The sequence below is a fragment of the Rutilus rutilus genome, assembly GCF_951802725.1.
Source record: "Rutilus rutilus genome assembly, chromosome: 22".
Taxonomy (NCBI): domain Eukaryota; kingdom Metazoa; phylum Chordata; class Actinopteri; order Cypriniformes; family Leuciscidae; genus Rutilus; species Rutilus rutilus.
Window position 1 is genome coordinate 27,644,551 of NC_140227.1, and position 14,832 is coordinate 27,659,382.

The window sequence follows — 14,832 nt, forward strand, 5'->3', positions numbered from 1 at the left end:
CACAAGTTGTGATTTTTGCTGTGCACGTTGTGCATATTAGTGTCCTCTTTGATCGTGGGAAATTTCAACAACGGACGCATCTCCGATCCGAAGATAGATCTTCTAAGATTTTCTAAGATATGACGTTCACTTCACCATGCACTCTACACAATGAATAGCTTATTATCCTTATGTGACTGTTAAACGTAACTGGTATCACCACAAACGTTATTCTGTGACCTAAAAACTGGCATATTTCATGGTATTGTGTCATGCAAGGTATTTGCAAAATCTAGAGAAATGTGCGAGGTGGTCAGCGGGGGATAGTTGAGACCCATATCTACTGTACCCCCGATAGAGTTCTATTAGGAAACACACTGTTTAGTTGTTCAGTGTTATGATAACAGATTAAACGTCATAATTAGCCAGCATAGGACGCAAATTAAAATAAAATTAGATATTTGTGATATTTAAACTGTGTAGGCTATTATTAATAAATATTGTTACATATCTTGTTCCTGCTTTATACATTTTAACCAGTGCTAATTTAAATAAAATGAATGAATATAAATGGATGAATTAACAAAAATGTTGCCCGATTGTTATTTTCTTCTTTATTTATTATATTTACAATGAATGGTTAGTTACCTTTACATCATTAAAAATGGGTGTCTCAACTGTACCATGCACTGTCTCAACTGTACCACGTACAGTTGAGACAAATTTGAGACAAAAAGCACCTTATTTTTATGAGCTAATTGTGGAAAATATAAACTACTTGTGGGTATTATTGATTGATAATATCTTAGTCTACAAGCTAATGAAATGTCATGTGGAAATTCACTTCTTTTCAGTGTCTATTTTTGTGTGAAAAATCAAAATGCAAAAAGTGTCTCAACTGTACTCAGTCTACTCTACAGTACGACGATCCCACCGCATTGACGGCATCAGGCAAACTCTCCCACTCATATTTTTTCCTTTTGTTATTAATTCCGGAGGACAAAGTTCCAAAAATTTTTTTTTTCGTTTCTACCTCCGATAGCACCTCCAATTCACTTTCTGTAAAGTTTCGTTTCTTGTCACCATTTTCTTACTGCTTACTTTTGCCAAAGTGGACTCATTACCATATTTAAATTAATTGAATTAAGGGAGGAGACTGGGTGGGGCGTTGTGCTCGTGCATGTGCGCTCAATGTTATGTTAACTGGGATGTACAAAGAGAATATGCGTGGGATCCTTCGTACGCAGAGATTCATACATCTGGGTTTTTTTGTGCGTACGCACATTTACAGCTTTGTCCGTACGCAATGTTTTAGTATGAATTCAACGCAAGGCTTTGTACATGAGGCCCCAGATCTGGGGCCTCATTTATAAACGTTGCGTACGCAGTAGGCGTACGCCGCTCTCTACGCAATAATTGGTATTTATAAAAAGCAAACTTGACGGGAAAATGTGCGGTCCTTCACGCAAGCTCTGACCCAGGCATACGCACAAAAACGGGTGAAATGAGAAATGGCGACACCGTCGGCAGATGGAAGAAACACGTGAAAGTGTGTGAAACTTTAGACCGTTGTGTAAAAGAAATGACAATACTGCCTCTCATAAATAACATAAAGACTTTACAAAGCAAGTCTTACAATTAACAGCCTACACGAACACCCGTTTGATTGATCTGCAGTGTATAACAAACAAAATCAAACGAACACTACAACAGAAATGCAAATTAACACATATTTGCAAAAAGAAAAGTGAAATATGTTCTGCAATAAATTTGGCATGTTATGCAATTCATCCTCATAACACATCTGTAGCTTGTCAGATGCAATCAAATGGGTGGTAATAAAATGCCATGATGCCATCACAATGCGTAATGACGTACAATGGCCGTCATGACGCACATTAGTAATGCCCACACTGTGCCCTTCAAAGAAGGTTTCAGTCATGCCATAAATGTATCAGATTATTAAAAGTCTACTTAACAATTAATAAATTCAGTTTTACCATTGTTTTAGTTGGTAAACCAAATCCCTGGGGTTGCTCAACAATGAATAAAATCAGTTTTTACCACCGATTTAGTTGGAGATAAAGATATTTGCCAGCGTTATCTGTGGGAAACTGTTGAGTAAGTGTTCCTCAAAATTCATTTTACTTGTTATGCTAGGAGACAATCTGAAACGATTGCTACGTTTTTAATGCATTGTGTTGTATCTGCCACTATAATCAGGTGAGATAAACCCATTGAAATTATATAATTAAAGAATTACATGATGGCTGAATTCATTAAGGCGTTCAATTCTCATATGTTTAGCATTTAGCATCATTCTTTTTTCTCTTTGTCTTTTCCAGACTTTATCAACTCTTCAGCCCCTAGTGCTGCCATCTTCAGATGCTCAGTTCATTCCACAGCATCTATTACAGTCAGCATCTTCAATGCTCAGCACTGCTACCCATCCTCCACAACCACAGCTAAATGTTCAGACACCCCTTTTCCAGCCTCTACAAATCGCCACACAGGTCAGTTAATGAAACCTATGTGTGCAACACCTTTACTCGGATATCGCAACAAGTACATTCTTTAGCAAGGGTGAAATCTCTAGATGGTTAAACAAAGTCAAGGTATTTTCTTAATTCTACATGCAAATATGTAGCTTTATAGTTTACCTCTGGCTGTTTACGTTTTTATCTTGCTCTTTATTCTTTAGTTTCCTTCGGCATATCCTCTTTTGCCAGAAGGGGGCACACCTGCAGGGACAGAGCCAATACCTTTCTCCTCAGTCTCTTACTCTTCTACCTACCCCACAAATGCTCATCCTGTCTCCTCTCCCTACTACTCATTAAGCCCTATCAGTGCTCCTCCTCCCACACTATCTATGCAGAATGTATCCTGCATGCTAGGAGCAGGCACACCTGTCTCCACCCCTCTGAATGTTCCTACCCCTATACTTCTCCTGGCTATGGCCCTGTCCCCACACATGCTTCCTCCTGAGCAACATCTGCAGCAAATGTACTACCCAGTTCCACCACAAGAAGGTGCCATTTTGCAACCTCTACCCCAGCCAACACAACCCTCCCTTCCCCTCCCTCAGCAAGACCCATCTATTTCTGAACCTTTTACAGAGGTAAATGCTGTGGTTTCGTTCCTGCTTTGAGCAAGGATTGATTTATGTATTGGGAATGCAAATCAAAATACTTTCTTTGATCACATAATTGTTGAAGCTCAGTAATTACTTTGGGAGGGACAGCAGAATTGCAGTACATTAATCGGAATTGGTACCTTGTCATAGCAATAATTTCTGGATAATTAATGCTATTCAGTGAGCCTTACAATTGAGGTCTAAAATGTTTTCAACTGGAGTACCCTCGCCATGATGAATTGCAGATCCTGACCCTATCTCATACCATTGTGTCGCAGATCCAGTCTCCTCCACAGGACAGGCAGTCAGAGACAAAGTTTACCACTGTTCAAGCCATACCTGAGACCGTGGAGCCCCCTCTGCAGCCTTCTGGCATACACGCAGGATATGCTGTTCCTGAGAGTGCAGGCATGCCCAGTACAACTCAGCAAACAGCAGACACTGCTTCCATGCCAATTCCTCCTGCGCTAGAGCCCAGCCCATTTCAACCTAACACCGAGGTAACATTAAGCATAAACAACATCCTTTATCTAACTATTATATGTATTCATCAAACAAAGTCCCACATAGATCATTTAAATAATTATGTTTCCTTACAGGCACCTGTATCTATTCCACTCCACAGTTTTGTATGTGACAGGTAGGAATAAGTTGTTTTTCTCTGAATAAGTTGTTTTTCTCTGAAAACAATGAGAATTGCGTACCTAAATGAAGTCAGCCATTATGTAATTCTTTAATTATATAATTTACAATGTGTATATCTGGACTGTTTATAGTGGCAGATACAATACATCAAAATAGTAGCAATCATCTCAAATAGTCTCCTAGAATGCTTTTTTAAACTTCAGGTTATTCTGTTTTGTTTGACTAGCCTAAACCAAGATGCATCTGGTAAAGAAATAAGTGACAGCTTTGAAGGACCCACTGGTGGAGGAAAGGGTGATGGCAAACCCAGAAAGCACCCCCGCAAATCCGCTCGAACGCGCTCACGCCAGGAAAAAATTAACAAGCCAAAGCTAAGCATGCTAAATGTAAGGATTAAACATGTCTTCTTTTTGAAATATAATTTTTTTTTGTGATTGCCTTCTAAAACGTCCTTATACATTCAGGTTAGTAATACAGGTGACAAGATGGTGGAATGCCAGCTGGAGACACACAATCATAAAATGGTGACTTTCAAATTTGACCTTGATGGAGATGCACCTGAAGAAATAGCCACTTATATGGTAAGATTAATGTTCTGCGTGGAAATTCAGAGTATTACGAAACAATATTGTCGTGCTAAAGATTTAAAATTTAGCTTAAAATGTAAATTTGTATAGTCTAACATCAGATTGTCTTGTGCATAAGATTTTGTTTCTCTTATTTGTGTACCAGGTGGAAAATGGCTTTATTCTACCAATAGAAAAGGAGATTTTTATAGATCAACTTAAAGACATTGTCGACAAGGCAGAAGACATTCTAAGCGAGGACATGGATGGAGAGAAGATATCAGATTTTTGGAAAAATAATTTGCAAGGACAAACTCCTGGAGATGAAGGGGGAGAGGTACTACATGGAACATGGAGTCGAGTCATTTAAAAAATTGAACATCTTAAAAATAGAATTGAATTCACTAATATCACTAAATTGAATTATACTTACAGTCTCCTCCTATTATTTTCCAGGGAATAAATGGACAGCAACCTGGGGCTCCCCAGCCAGTGTATCAGCAAAATGGTAAACTTTCTTCCTCCTATAATTGGCGAATTTAAAATTCATGCTCGCCAAATGTTTGCTAAAGTATGAATGTATCAATGTTCTTTTCCTTTGCTCAGTTCTGCACACGGGTAAGAGGTGGTTCATCATCTGCCCTGTGGAAGAGGCTCCTGGTGCCAGTCGGGATGCATCCTCAGATGGAGGTCCATCTACACAATCTCCATCCACAACAACAATAACTGATGGGACAGCCACTTATCAGCCTGGTGAGAGTGCTTCAGCCCATCCTCCTGAACCCAGCACAGGATCTGCTTCAGCATCCATGGGTAATGTCTGCCTATGACATAACTTAGTGTAACTGATACAGATACAAGGAAATATTGGAAGAAGGAATGAACTGCCAGATATAGGGCTGATTATTGCTAAAAAAAAACTAAAATAAAACTAAGATTAATTGATTCAATGATCTTAATACATTACAATATCATAATCAGACTGGGATTGAGCAAGAGAGACCCAGCTTGTTCAAGAGAGAGTGTGAAACTGTGGAATCAGTTTCATTCTCTGTTATGTGGTTTGCTTCAAAACTCATAAAAGTGTCTCTAATCATGTTGTGAAATGCTGCTTTCAGAGTTTGTGCTTATACAAATAATAGGTTTTAAAAAGTCTCTGCAATATTGTGATTGGTGAGAATCATTAGTGTGTCGTCACAGCCCTACTCCTAACATGTCTGTTAATTTTTTTATGATATGTTTTGTTACATTTTATGTCTTTCATTCCACAGATTCAGAAGCCTGTGCCACAGCGCCTCCATCAGGAGGAAGTGATCCCTATGGGGTTTGGAGCCCCCTCTCTTTGACCACTACTGATCCTTTTGCTCTGGCTGCTCTTTCCCAAGCCCCCCCTGCTCCGCAAGCCGCTGTAATGCCAGCTCGGTCTGCTTCCCATTCAGAGGAAATGCCAAATTTAGGCTCCGCCCAGGTCAATGTGCAGCAATCCCAGCCATGCATGGATCCTCAAAGTTCTGTTTTTGTGGATGAGACCCAGAGTGGCAGATTAGGCTCTGTCTCCCCTAAGCACACTGCTCAGCAGATGGCTGAAATTGCATGTGCTGTCTCCATGGTGGAGGACGTGCCCTGCTGTCCCTTGGTCATGCCGCTGTCCCTAGAAGTGAGCGGTGGGGCTCAGAGATCATCCTCTGTGATGCCACCACAATCACAAGACACTACGTCTGCTCGCGAACAACTCCACTCCATTACATCTAGTCGAGTGGAACGTGCCCAGCAGCCAGTGGTGTTGCAGCAGCCTGTGTCCACTGTGAGTGGAACTAAGGCACCTTCCCTGCCCCAAAGCCCTGCTTCTTCCCAGCACCACTTTGTTCCTAGTGAATCAGATGGAGAGCGTGGCAGAGGAGGGTTTGTAGACAGCACTATCAAGACACTGGATGAGAAACTGAGGAATTTACTGTATCAAGAGTACGCTCCCATGTACCCATCGGGAAGTGCTGCTGAAACTCCAGGATCTGGCACAGAGTATATCCAATCCCCATCAGGACCAGAGTGTGCGTTGGGAGGGTCAGGAACCAGCACACCTAGTCTTATGGGAGAGGGACGATTCAGAACAGGAGAGCAGTTGGTAAGTTTAAGCTCCATCTGCCATTTTTATGTTTTTTTTTTTAATAAAATCTGGTTATTAGGTATGGGGCATGGGTAAGTATTTACATTTTTGTATGATCTTACCTATGGCTATTACCAATAGCTATTCCCTAATTTTCAGCATGTCTTTTTTTGTTTTTGTTTGAGGGTATTTAGAAGTTAGGATTGTGTTTGATGGATCACCACCTAAAAACATTTACTTTTTGCCTTTTAGCCACAGATCCCAGAGCGTGTGGACAGTTTAAGTGCTCTCAGTGACTCTGCCGTTGGAGGTTAGATGATATTTTCTTTCTTATCTTATTTTTTTCTCAAGAGAATCGTTCTTCAAGAAAAATCTATCATTTACAAACAATAAGAACATAAAGCCATCTTTATCCACAGTTACTGTGTCAAGGAGACACGTCATGCCACACTCTGCCTCTTGCTCTGGATCTAGAAGTCGATATAAGGTACATTATGTACAGCTGATTTCTGCAGAAAAATATAGGTTTAAAGATTGTTTATTTCCAGTTTAATAATCTAGGTGCCCACATCGAGTTAGTCCATTTTCCCCAAAATATTTATTCCCCCTCATTTTATGATGAGATAAAGGTTGTAAATATGAAATATTTTGTCATATTGTCACATCAGTATATTGTCTTCTTATTTTGTTTGATTACTCTGGATTAGATGATGCCTAGCTCCACTGACATCCTGTCAGGTCAAGGTCGAAAGCAGCGCAGCTTGAGCAGCACAGCATCTCCAGCGCACCCTGGTGGCTTTATAGGAGAATGTGCAGTGTACGAAGAGCCGATTGTTTCTGCCACCACTGTCGGCAGGTTCTCTGTTGTCAGCACAGAAGATGAGGTCACGCGCAGAAAGCTCAGCAGCAGATATTCTGCCCCACCTGACTTTTATCTAGACGCCCCACCTCCCCTGACCAAACGAGGCTCTCTGCCAAGGGCACAGACCTCAGTCTCAGCGGATGTCACTGTTCACACTCGCTTCATGTCCTCTGACTCTGGGGCAGAGAGCAGCCCTGCCAAAATGGCACCTACAACCCCATCCCGCCATGGGAGGTCTGAAAGGAGAGGAAGTGACCTCATGAAAAGGGCGGTGGCTTTTCTAAAGCGCTCCGGACGCAGCAGTAGTGTGCAAAGCTCTGATTCGCCAAGCAGAAAGGGAGGGGTGTATGGATCCTATGTCAGCAGTGACAATGACTCCGAGATGGAGGATTCCGATATAAAGAGGGAGCTTCAAAGACTAAGAGAAAAGTGAGTTTATCAAGTGTCTGTGTGTATTTATGATGGAAAGAAAATAAAAATTCTTACTCACCATCGCTTGCTTCATCTTTGTACAGGCACATGAAAGAGATAACCGAATTGGAGGCCAATCACAGAGAAGAGGTTGAGCTTCTCTATATGAGATTAGGGAAACCACCCCCTCCAGGTCTTTACATCCCACCCACAGCACCCCCTGCTGGACGCAAGCGCAGGACCAGCAGGCACAAACTAAAAGCTGGCAAACTGCTCAGTCCTCTAGTACAACAGCTGAGAAATGTTGCCTCTAAAACTAGCGACTCCAGCAAACCTAATGATTTAACAAAATCAGGTTAGTTGGAGTGTTAAAATATCTCCATACATAATAAAGACATTAATAAAGTACCTTAACATTTGGATTCTACCCAAGAGCATTATAACATGTAATTTTCTCTTTCAGCTGAAGCTGCCCTGAGCTTGAATGGGTCTCCTGCCAGGGCTTCCAACTTGTCAGATGGCAGGGCTAATTCTGGGACCGGGACTCTGCCTTGTTCTGTGTCTGAGCCGGTTCAGACCCAACAGCCCTGCTCTCTCAAAGGATCTCTCTCCTCCGACAACATCTACTCTGGTCTACAGGGAGAAGGACATGGGCCACGCAGCCAGCCTGGACAAGGTGACTTTAACTCTGATTTCCCTGAAGTCTGGCTTTGTAGCAAACTGTGAATGATTGATTGATTGATTTTAGAAGATTATCTAGTCAGTATAATTTGATCACCCACCTGCATAGAAAGAAAAATATCAGGTGAAATTGGCATTAAATTAATATTAATAATTCGTTACGTTTATATTGCGCTTTTCTGGGTACTCAAAAGCTTTACATAGAAGGAGGGAATCTCCTCAACCACCACCAATGTGCACCATCCACCTGGATGATGCGTCGGCGGCCATATTGCACCACACACCAGCTTATTGGTGGAGAGGAGACAGAGTAATAGAGCCAATCAGTATATGGGGATGATTAGGAAGCCATGATGGACAGAGGCCAATGGGCAAATTTGGCATGGATGCCGGGGTTACATCCCCATTCTCTGTGGTTAATGACCACAGAGAGTCAGGACCTCGGTTTAACGTCTCATCCGAAGGACTGTGCTTTTTGACAGTATAGCGTCCCCATCACTATACTGGGGCGTTAGGACCCACACAGACTCAGGGTGAGCGCCCCCCTGCTGGCCTCACTAACACCTCTTCCAGAAGCTACCTAGTTTTCCCAGGAGGTCTCCCATCCAGATACTGACCAGGCTCAACCCTGCTTAGCTTCAGTGGGCAACAAGTCTTGGGCTACAGAGTGATATGGCTGCTGGTGATTACATTGATAACATTATGACATTTTAGACATGCATATGTAAAATTTTCTATGAAATCCTTTTTCTTTAAGTGGTTTGTAGAATCCTCAAGGCGAACATTTAAGTCAAGCAAATTCAATGGGGCTTTTACATGGATGCTTTGACATTAACAAGTTGAATTACAGCCAGATTTATGAATCCATTAAAATAATGGGATTTTTTTCTCTCACCTCTGCACTTCTGTCCGCAGGCTGGCCTCCTTCTCCCCAGGCGTCTGCACAGGTCACCTATAAATCCAGCAGTAAACCACGCGCTAGATTCCTCAGTGGGCCTGTTTCTCTGTCCATCTGTTTGTATCTCTCCTTTCCACCATTTTCCATGTCATTTCTTGGGAGCCCCTGCTATCTTTCTCCCACTCTGTTCTTCTCTTCTATTAATTATTTATCAGTATTCATGCTTCATCTTTAATTATCCTGTTTTTCCATGCTGTGTTTTTTCTTTCCTGATTCTTTCTATCCTCTGTTTATCCCAACACAATTCTGTTTTATTCAATTGTCTGTTTTATATGCCAATGATGCTTCTAGATACTTTAACTAGTTGCGCAGCTTGACAGTATTAATCTCACTTTAATTTAACTTTTGCAAGCCTAAAACCAACACTGTGACTTTAAACCTTGTTCACAATGTTGTTTCCGTTCTATTTTCAGTGTTACTTTGATTTGTAATAGCTGACCCTTTTATTTCAGTTCTAACTTTTAAACAATAAATTATACGTTCCACCTCTTTATATGTCTCTGTGTGCAGCGATTTTCTACAGAAAACTAATTTTAACTTTTCTTTTTGTAGGGTCAACCCTTAAACGCCTGTGTCTGGGTAAAGAACGTGGCAGCAGTAAGTATAGTCTTTTCTTAATTTCAACACTTTAGACTTTTAAAATACATATTTGCCTCAGCTTAAACCTTGACACGGTTACTCCAACTGTTATCTGGGATATATATTAAAAAAAAAATTCTCTCTATGGACATATTACAACCACCATAATAGCATGGGCCTAAAACATATTTAATAAAGTATATGAACGCAAATACTTCTATTTAACTTACATTTCTTAGAGAGTTGCAATTCAAAAAGTGTCAGCTCACAGTCTATAACACCTCAAATATCACATTCTCTGTGTTCTCAAAAGGGCAGATTGAGCTCTCTATCACCCCCTTGAGTACTTGTTACTGCAGTTGTCAGCTATGTATAATTGGACACACATTTGCTATATGTTGGCCAAGCACATGAGCATTTATCTTGTTTTTGACACAGTTGACTAATTTTACTTAATTTTAGAGGTGTATTAATAATCTATTTATAGTTAAAAATAATTATTTAAAGGGTATTACTTAAACATTTAATATAATTAAAGAAGGTATGGATTGCATTTCAGCTCTTTTTGTGCTATTCATACATCTCAAACCAACTTGTTTCATAGGATCTGGAGCAGCATCAGCTGCTTCTAATCAGTCCCCAATGCCTCCTGGATCAACTCCTCCTCCTCACCAGCCAATTGGTCTCGCCCAAGCACAGACTAATAACAGCAACAACAAGACAGATGATGCATTCACACAGCAGCTTCAGAGACTCATGGATAACTGGGCAGAAGGGTTAAGGCATCCTTCACGCTCACAATCCCTCAGTCTAAGACCACAGCAACTGACCCGATCCAGGATCTGGAGCGCTATAGAGGTGAGATTATTAAAATACTCCTTTACCAAATATTAAAGGGTATGAAAATGAACATTCTGTCATTAATTACTCACCCTCGTGATGCCATCAAATTCTTCAAAAAATCTATTATATGGATTCATACAGGTTTGCAATGACAAGAGGATGAGAATTATGACTGAAGTTTCACTATCTTTAAATTGTGATGATGATTTTATGCCTCTTCAATGCTCAGGTTAAAAAAGGTTGGTGCTGCTAACTAAGAAAGATATTCTGTGATGTCTTTAGGCTCCGGTTTCAACAGAAAGATTGAATGCTTCCCAGCTGCCTCTATCATGGCCGCAGATTGATTTCCATGCCCCTGGGATGGCGACTGACGCTACACAAGTACTCCAGCGCAGTTTTTTGGTGCCCGGTAGCTCGTACGGAAAGATGCTGGATGCCCAACACTTAGACATGGACTACTGGCCAACAATGACTGGCAATCTTAACCAAGAAGTCTTTGCTTTCCCTGCTATGCACTCTCCTTCTTGGACAGCACCTTCTTCCCCCAGCGAGGTTCCTAGTTCTAGAAATAGGACCATGTAGCTTTACCATCACTGTACCTATTCTTCTTACTCTGTCGCCGAAAATACTTTAGTTTCTATAGAGTGCTGGTTAGGCCTTTCAGTGTGCAATTCTATCTGTTGCAGTTGCTAGCATGTAATCGTTTAAAATGCGCATGTAGTAATCCCACTTGAACATGTAAATATTCAGGCCAACAATGTAGGCATATGTGATGAATCAGTTATGTACATTGAGTATTATTGTATATATCCATATAGCCTATGTAGCATAACTGAATTTTAGCATAGGCATATGTACAGAACATATATTTTTCATCAAAATTTGTTTAGCTTGCTTGTGTTTGTGGAGAATCAATTTCCTTAACACTTTGAGCTGTACACATATGTAAATGCTATAAGGTAATATGCTCTTAAATTTGGGTAGATGTGTATAGACACTGTTTATAATATCTTCTGTAAATATAAGCTCTATCTGCATATGTGCATAAACCTGACATGTGAATGAAGTTGAGGTTTAGGTTAATCAGTGGCTTGGGTTGAATCGTATCACATCACAGCTGGGTGAAAACACTGGAGCTTGGAGCGATGATCATGACATCACTGTGAATTTTTCACTACGTCCTGCAGCGATCACTAAGTAATTTCACAATGAACTGGTCAACAAAACACATTATCGTATGCTAGAAAAGTAGCGACCACGAACTGCACTGAGAAACAAGAGAGAACTTTAACAGACTGAACATTTCAGGTGAACAAGCCTGCAAGAGTGCCTTGAACAGCAACTGCAGACTGTGCTGCGTACCAGCCAATGTACCCAGGGTAAAGGTGACTGCTATTAATCTTCTGTTACCAAGCATAATTCCAACTAAATTCATGTTTTCCCCACCTGCATTTATGATGTCCTTTATGGATGTTTATAAAATGCATTTCAACACTACATGGTATAATTCAGTTAAGTTAAAAAAATGTTTTGAAGGTGTGTGCATTCATTATTATGAGGATATTGTTCTTTTGTCATTTTCTACATCTGATACAGTAAAAAAGTACATTGGTTTAGAGGAAAACTGTTTTCAAAATTGTAATGCGGTCAAGTGATCTTTTGAATAGAAGAATCTAATTTTACAATGAATGAAACGATGAGCTAAATGATCTCCGCTGGCGCGGTCAGCTGTGGTTACTGCACAATCTTATAGCACAATGCCATCTTTTAGATCTCAATGCTACTGGTTTTCCTTAATAATGCTAAAATTTGACTGTCTAGACTAGAGTGTTTCGGAAGACACTGACTGATGCTTTGCAACATTTAAAATCTACTTAAACTTACAAATATTCTGTAGAAAGTCCCATGATGAAGTGGCAAAATCTGCTCGTATACACTTTCTATACTTGTACAACAAATTATTAAAACAGGTTAATTTTTTTTTTAATGGTGTTATATATTTGGAAGACTTAAGTGACATTAGGTCTAACCTTGCGCTAAGCAGAGGTGTAGGCAGGGCATTGTTTTTGTCATGGTAAATGTCAGTCTTTATAACTGGAGAAGTGAGGTTTGTAATACAAACAAGGGAACATGCTGCTCACGTGGTCAGTTGCATGATTGTCTGCTGCAAATAAAATTTCACATGGTTGGAATAATAAGCACACTGTAAAAAAATTCTAACCCTCCCAAATCAAAAATTTCAAGTGACTGATAACATCTAAATTTTTTCAAACTGGCCCAAGTGAAATTCTTGTTGCAATAGTCTGTTAACATTGGCTCAATGAGAAATAATACGTCAGACTAATTGAAAAATTTAGATGTTATCGGTCACTTGAAATTTTTGACTTGGGGATGTAATTTTTTTTTACAGTGCATATATTCATATTTAATTTAATAATAGGAAAATAATTTAATTTATTATTTTATTATTTAAATTTTTTTTTTTTAATAAAGACGATTTGCATTCTGGGTCATTCCTGGGATTCGGTAATATTTCAACTTTTTATTTATTTATTTATTTTTAAATTAGGCCTGAATAACTACAAATGTAACATTTATGATACTTTTCAAATTTTTATGGGACTGAAGTTAAAAATAGACTAAATGTGTGTCTGTGGTCTCTTTATGTTTGTAAAAGATATTTTCAATTTAACATGTCAGATGGTAATCAGCAAGAAATGCTTTCATTTTTAATTGCCTTCCCTATTTTTTTCCAAAAATATTAATGTCGCAAGGTTGAGATGACGGGGTTGAAGACTGTAATCGGTTTGAAGGGAGGCATTGCTTTCAACTTTATATTTTGAAATGTTTTCTCTTTCTCATATTGTGGGACAACATCTGCATGCACAACACAGTCTTTCTACTGCTGACGTGGCTGCCATTCCTGAGATAAGAATGCTTGTCAGTGTTCAAGTGACATATTACATCAATATATTTTATTTATAACAAAATTATGAGTTGTCATGACCATATTCCAATTTTTTTAAATTAAAAATATCCATAAATTATGAGAAAAACTCAACCCTGTCACAAGTTTTCAACCCTGAAACAATGAGAAATATACAGATGTGACAGGGTTGAGTGTGATGGGGTTGAGATTTTTTTGCACAAAATGGCCACTGCTCCTATATACAGTACATTGTAAAAAAATCCATCTTAATTTGTATGTGATGGGGTTGAGTTAACCTTGACAGTACCCTCCCTTGACTATAATAGGCCTCAAAAATCTTAAAAAGTATAAAAAAGTATGATAATACTTACTATCTTATGCAACACTGTTAAAAAGTGTCATTTTATGGGCAGAGAATAGTTGGCGTGACAACTGCACATTTTATTAATTATTTTCTTAATAAAAATTCAGTGAAGTACCTCAGGGACATGTGCAATAGAAATAAGATATTATTTTATGATAATTATTTTTAATTATTATTAATTATAATGGACATACCAAAGTATTGTGAAAAGCTTTTAATATTTCATTTTGGAGAACCAACACTTAAAAAAGTCTTGGGGACTAAAATATTTTTTTCAAATACTTATTTTCACGGGAGTAACTTTTTTTAGTTCCTGAATCCTCGCCGAGTCCAACAATACCAAACATGCTACACTGTAAAAAGTGATTCTGAGTTTTAGTCAGGTGGACAAGTAAAATCATGTCCTGTCAACTTGCAGTGTCTCACTACACAATAGGATGAGTTATAACAACCTCAACTTGAAGGGAAATTGAAAGCTGCCGTCGGCAACATTTTTTTGATCAAATTCAGTGAAATTGACACTATAATCCGACAGAACAACATAAATAAGGTGGTTTTAGAAAAAAACCCGAGCTTCTAACTCCACCTGGAGCATGTTATTTGTTTTGCAAAAACCCACCGCTCCCGTCTCATCGGGTCCAATCAGCGCAGGGGGGTGTGAGATCTGACTGTCAATCACAGGTCGTGCACACGCGTCAGATTCACTCTCCCTCGCGCAGATGCACACGACACGCCTGAAGATTGTACGAATCGTGATGGCGGAGAGAAAATCTACTAA

General features: G+C 39.5%; 1 protein-coding gene across 1 annotated transcript; it reads left to right on the forward strand.

Annotated features, from left to right (window-relative positions):
* Positions 1-1,867: 1,867 nt before the first annotated feature.
* On the forward strand, positions 1,868-13,016 carry LOC311282205 (serine/threonine-protein kinase WNK2-like; the record flags this gene model as incomplete). Its single annotated transcript, XM_084395838.1, has 20 exons — positions 1,868-1,930; positions 2,325-2,492; positions 2,681-3,097; positions 3,391-3,612; positions 3,712-3,752; positions 3,984-4,143; positions 4,222-4,338; positions 4,490-4,660; positions 4,780-4,831; positions 4,930-5,136; positions 5,595-6,445; positions 6,680-6,737; positions 6,847-6,914; positions 7,135-7,718; positions 7,805-8,055; positions 8,164-8,376; positions 9,297-9,395; positions 9,892-9,936; positions 10,523-10,776; positions 11,044-13,016. 20 exons carry the CDS (start codon positions 1,868-1,870, stop codon positions 11,341-11,343), a joined length of 4,341 nt encoding a protein of 1,446 aa, XP_084251964.1. The 3' UTR covers positions 11,344-13,016.
* Between the last annotated feature and the right edge of the window lie 1,816 nt (positions 13,017-14,832).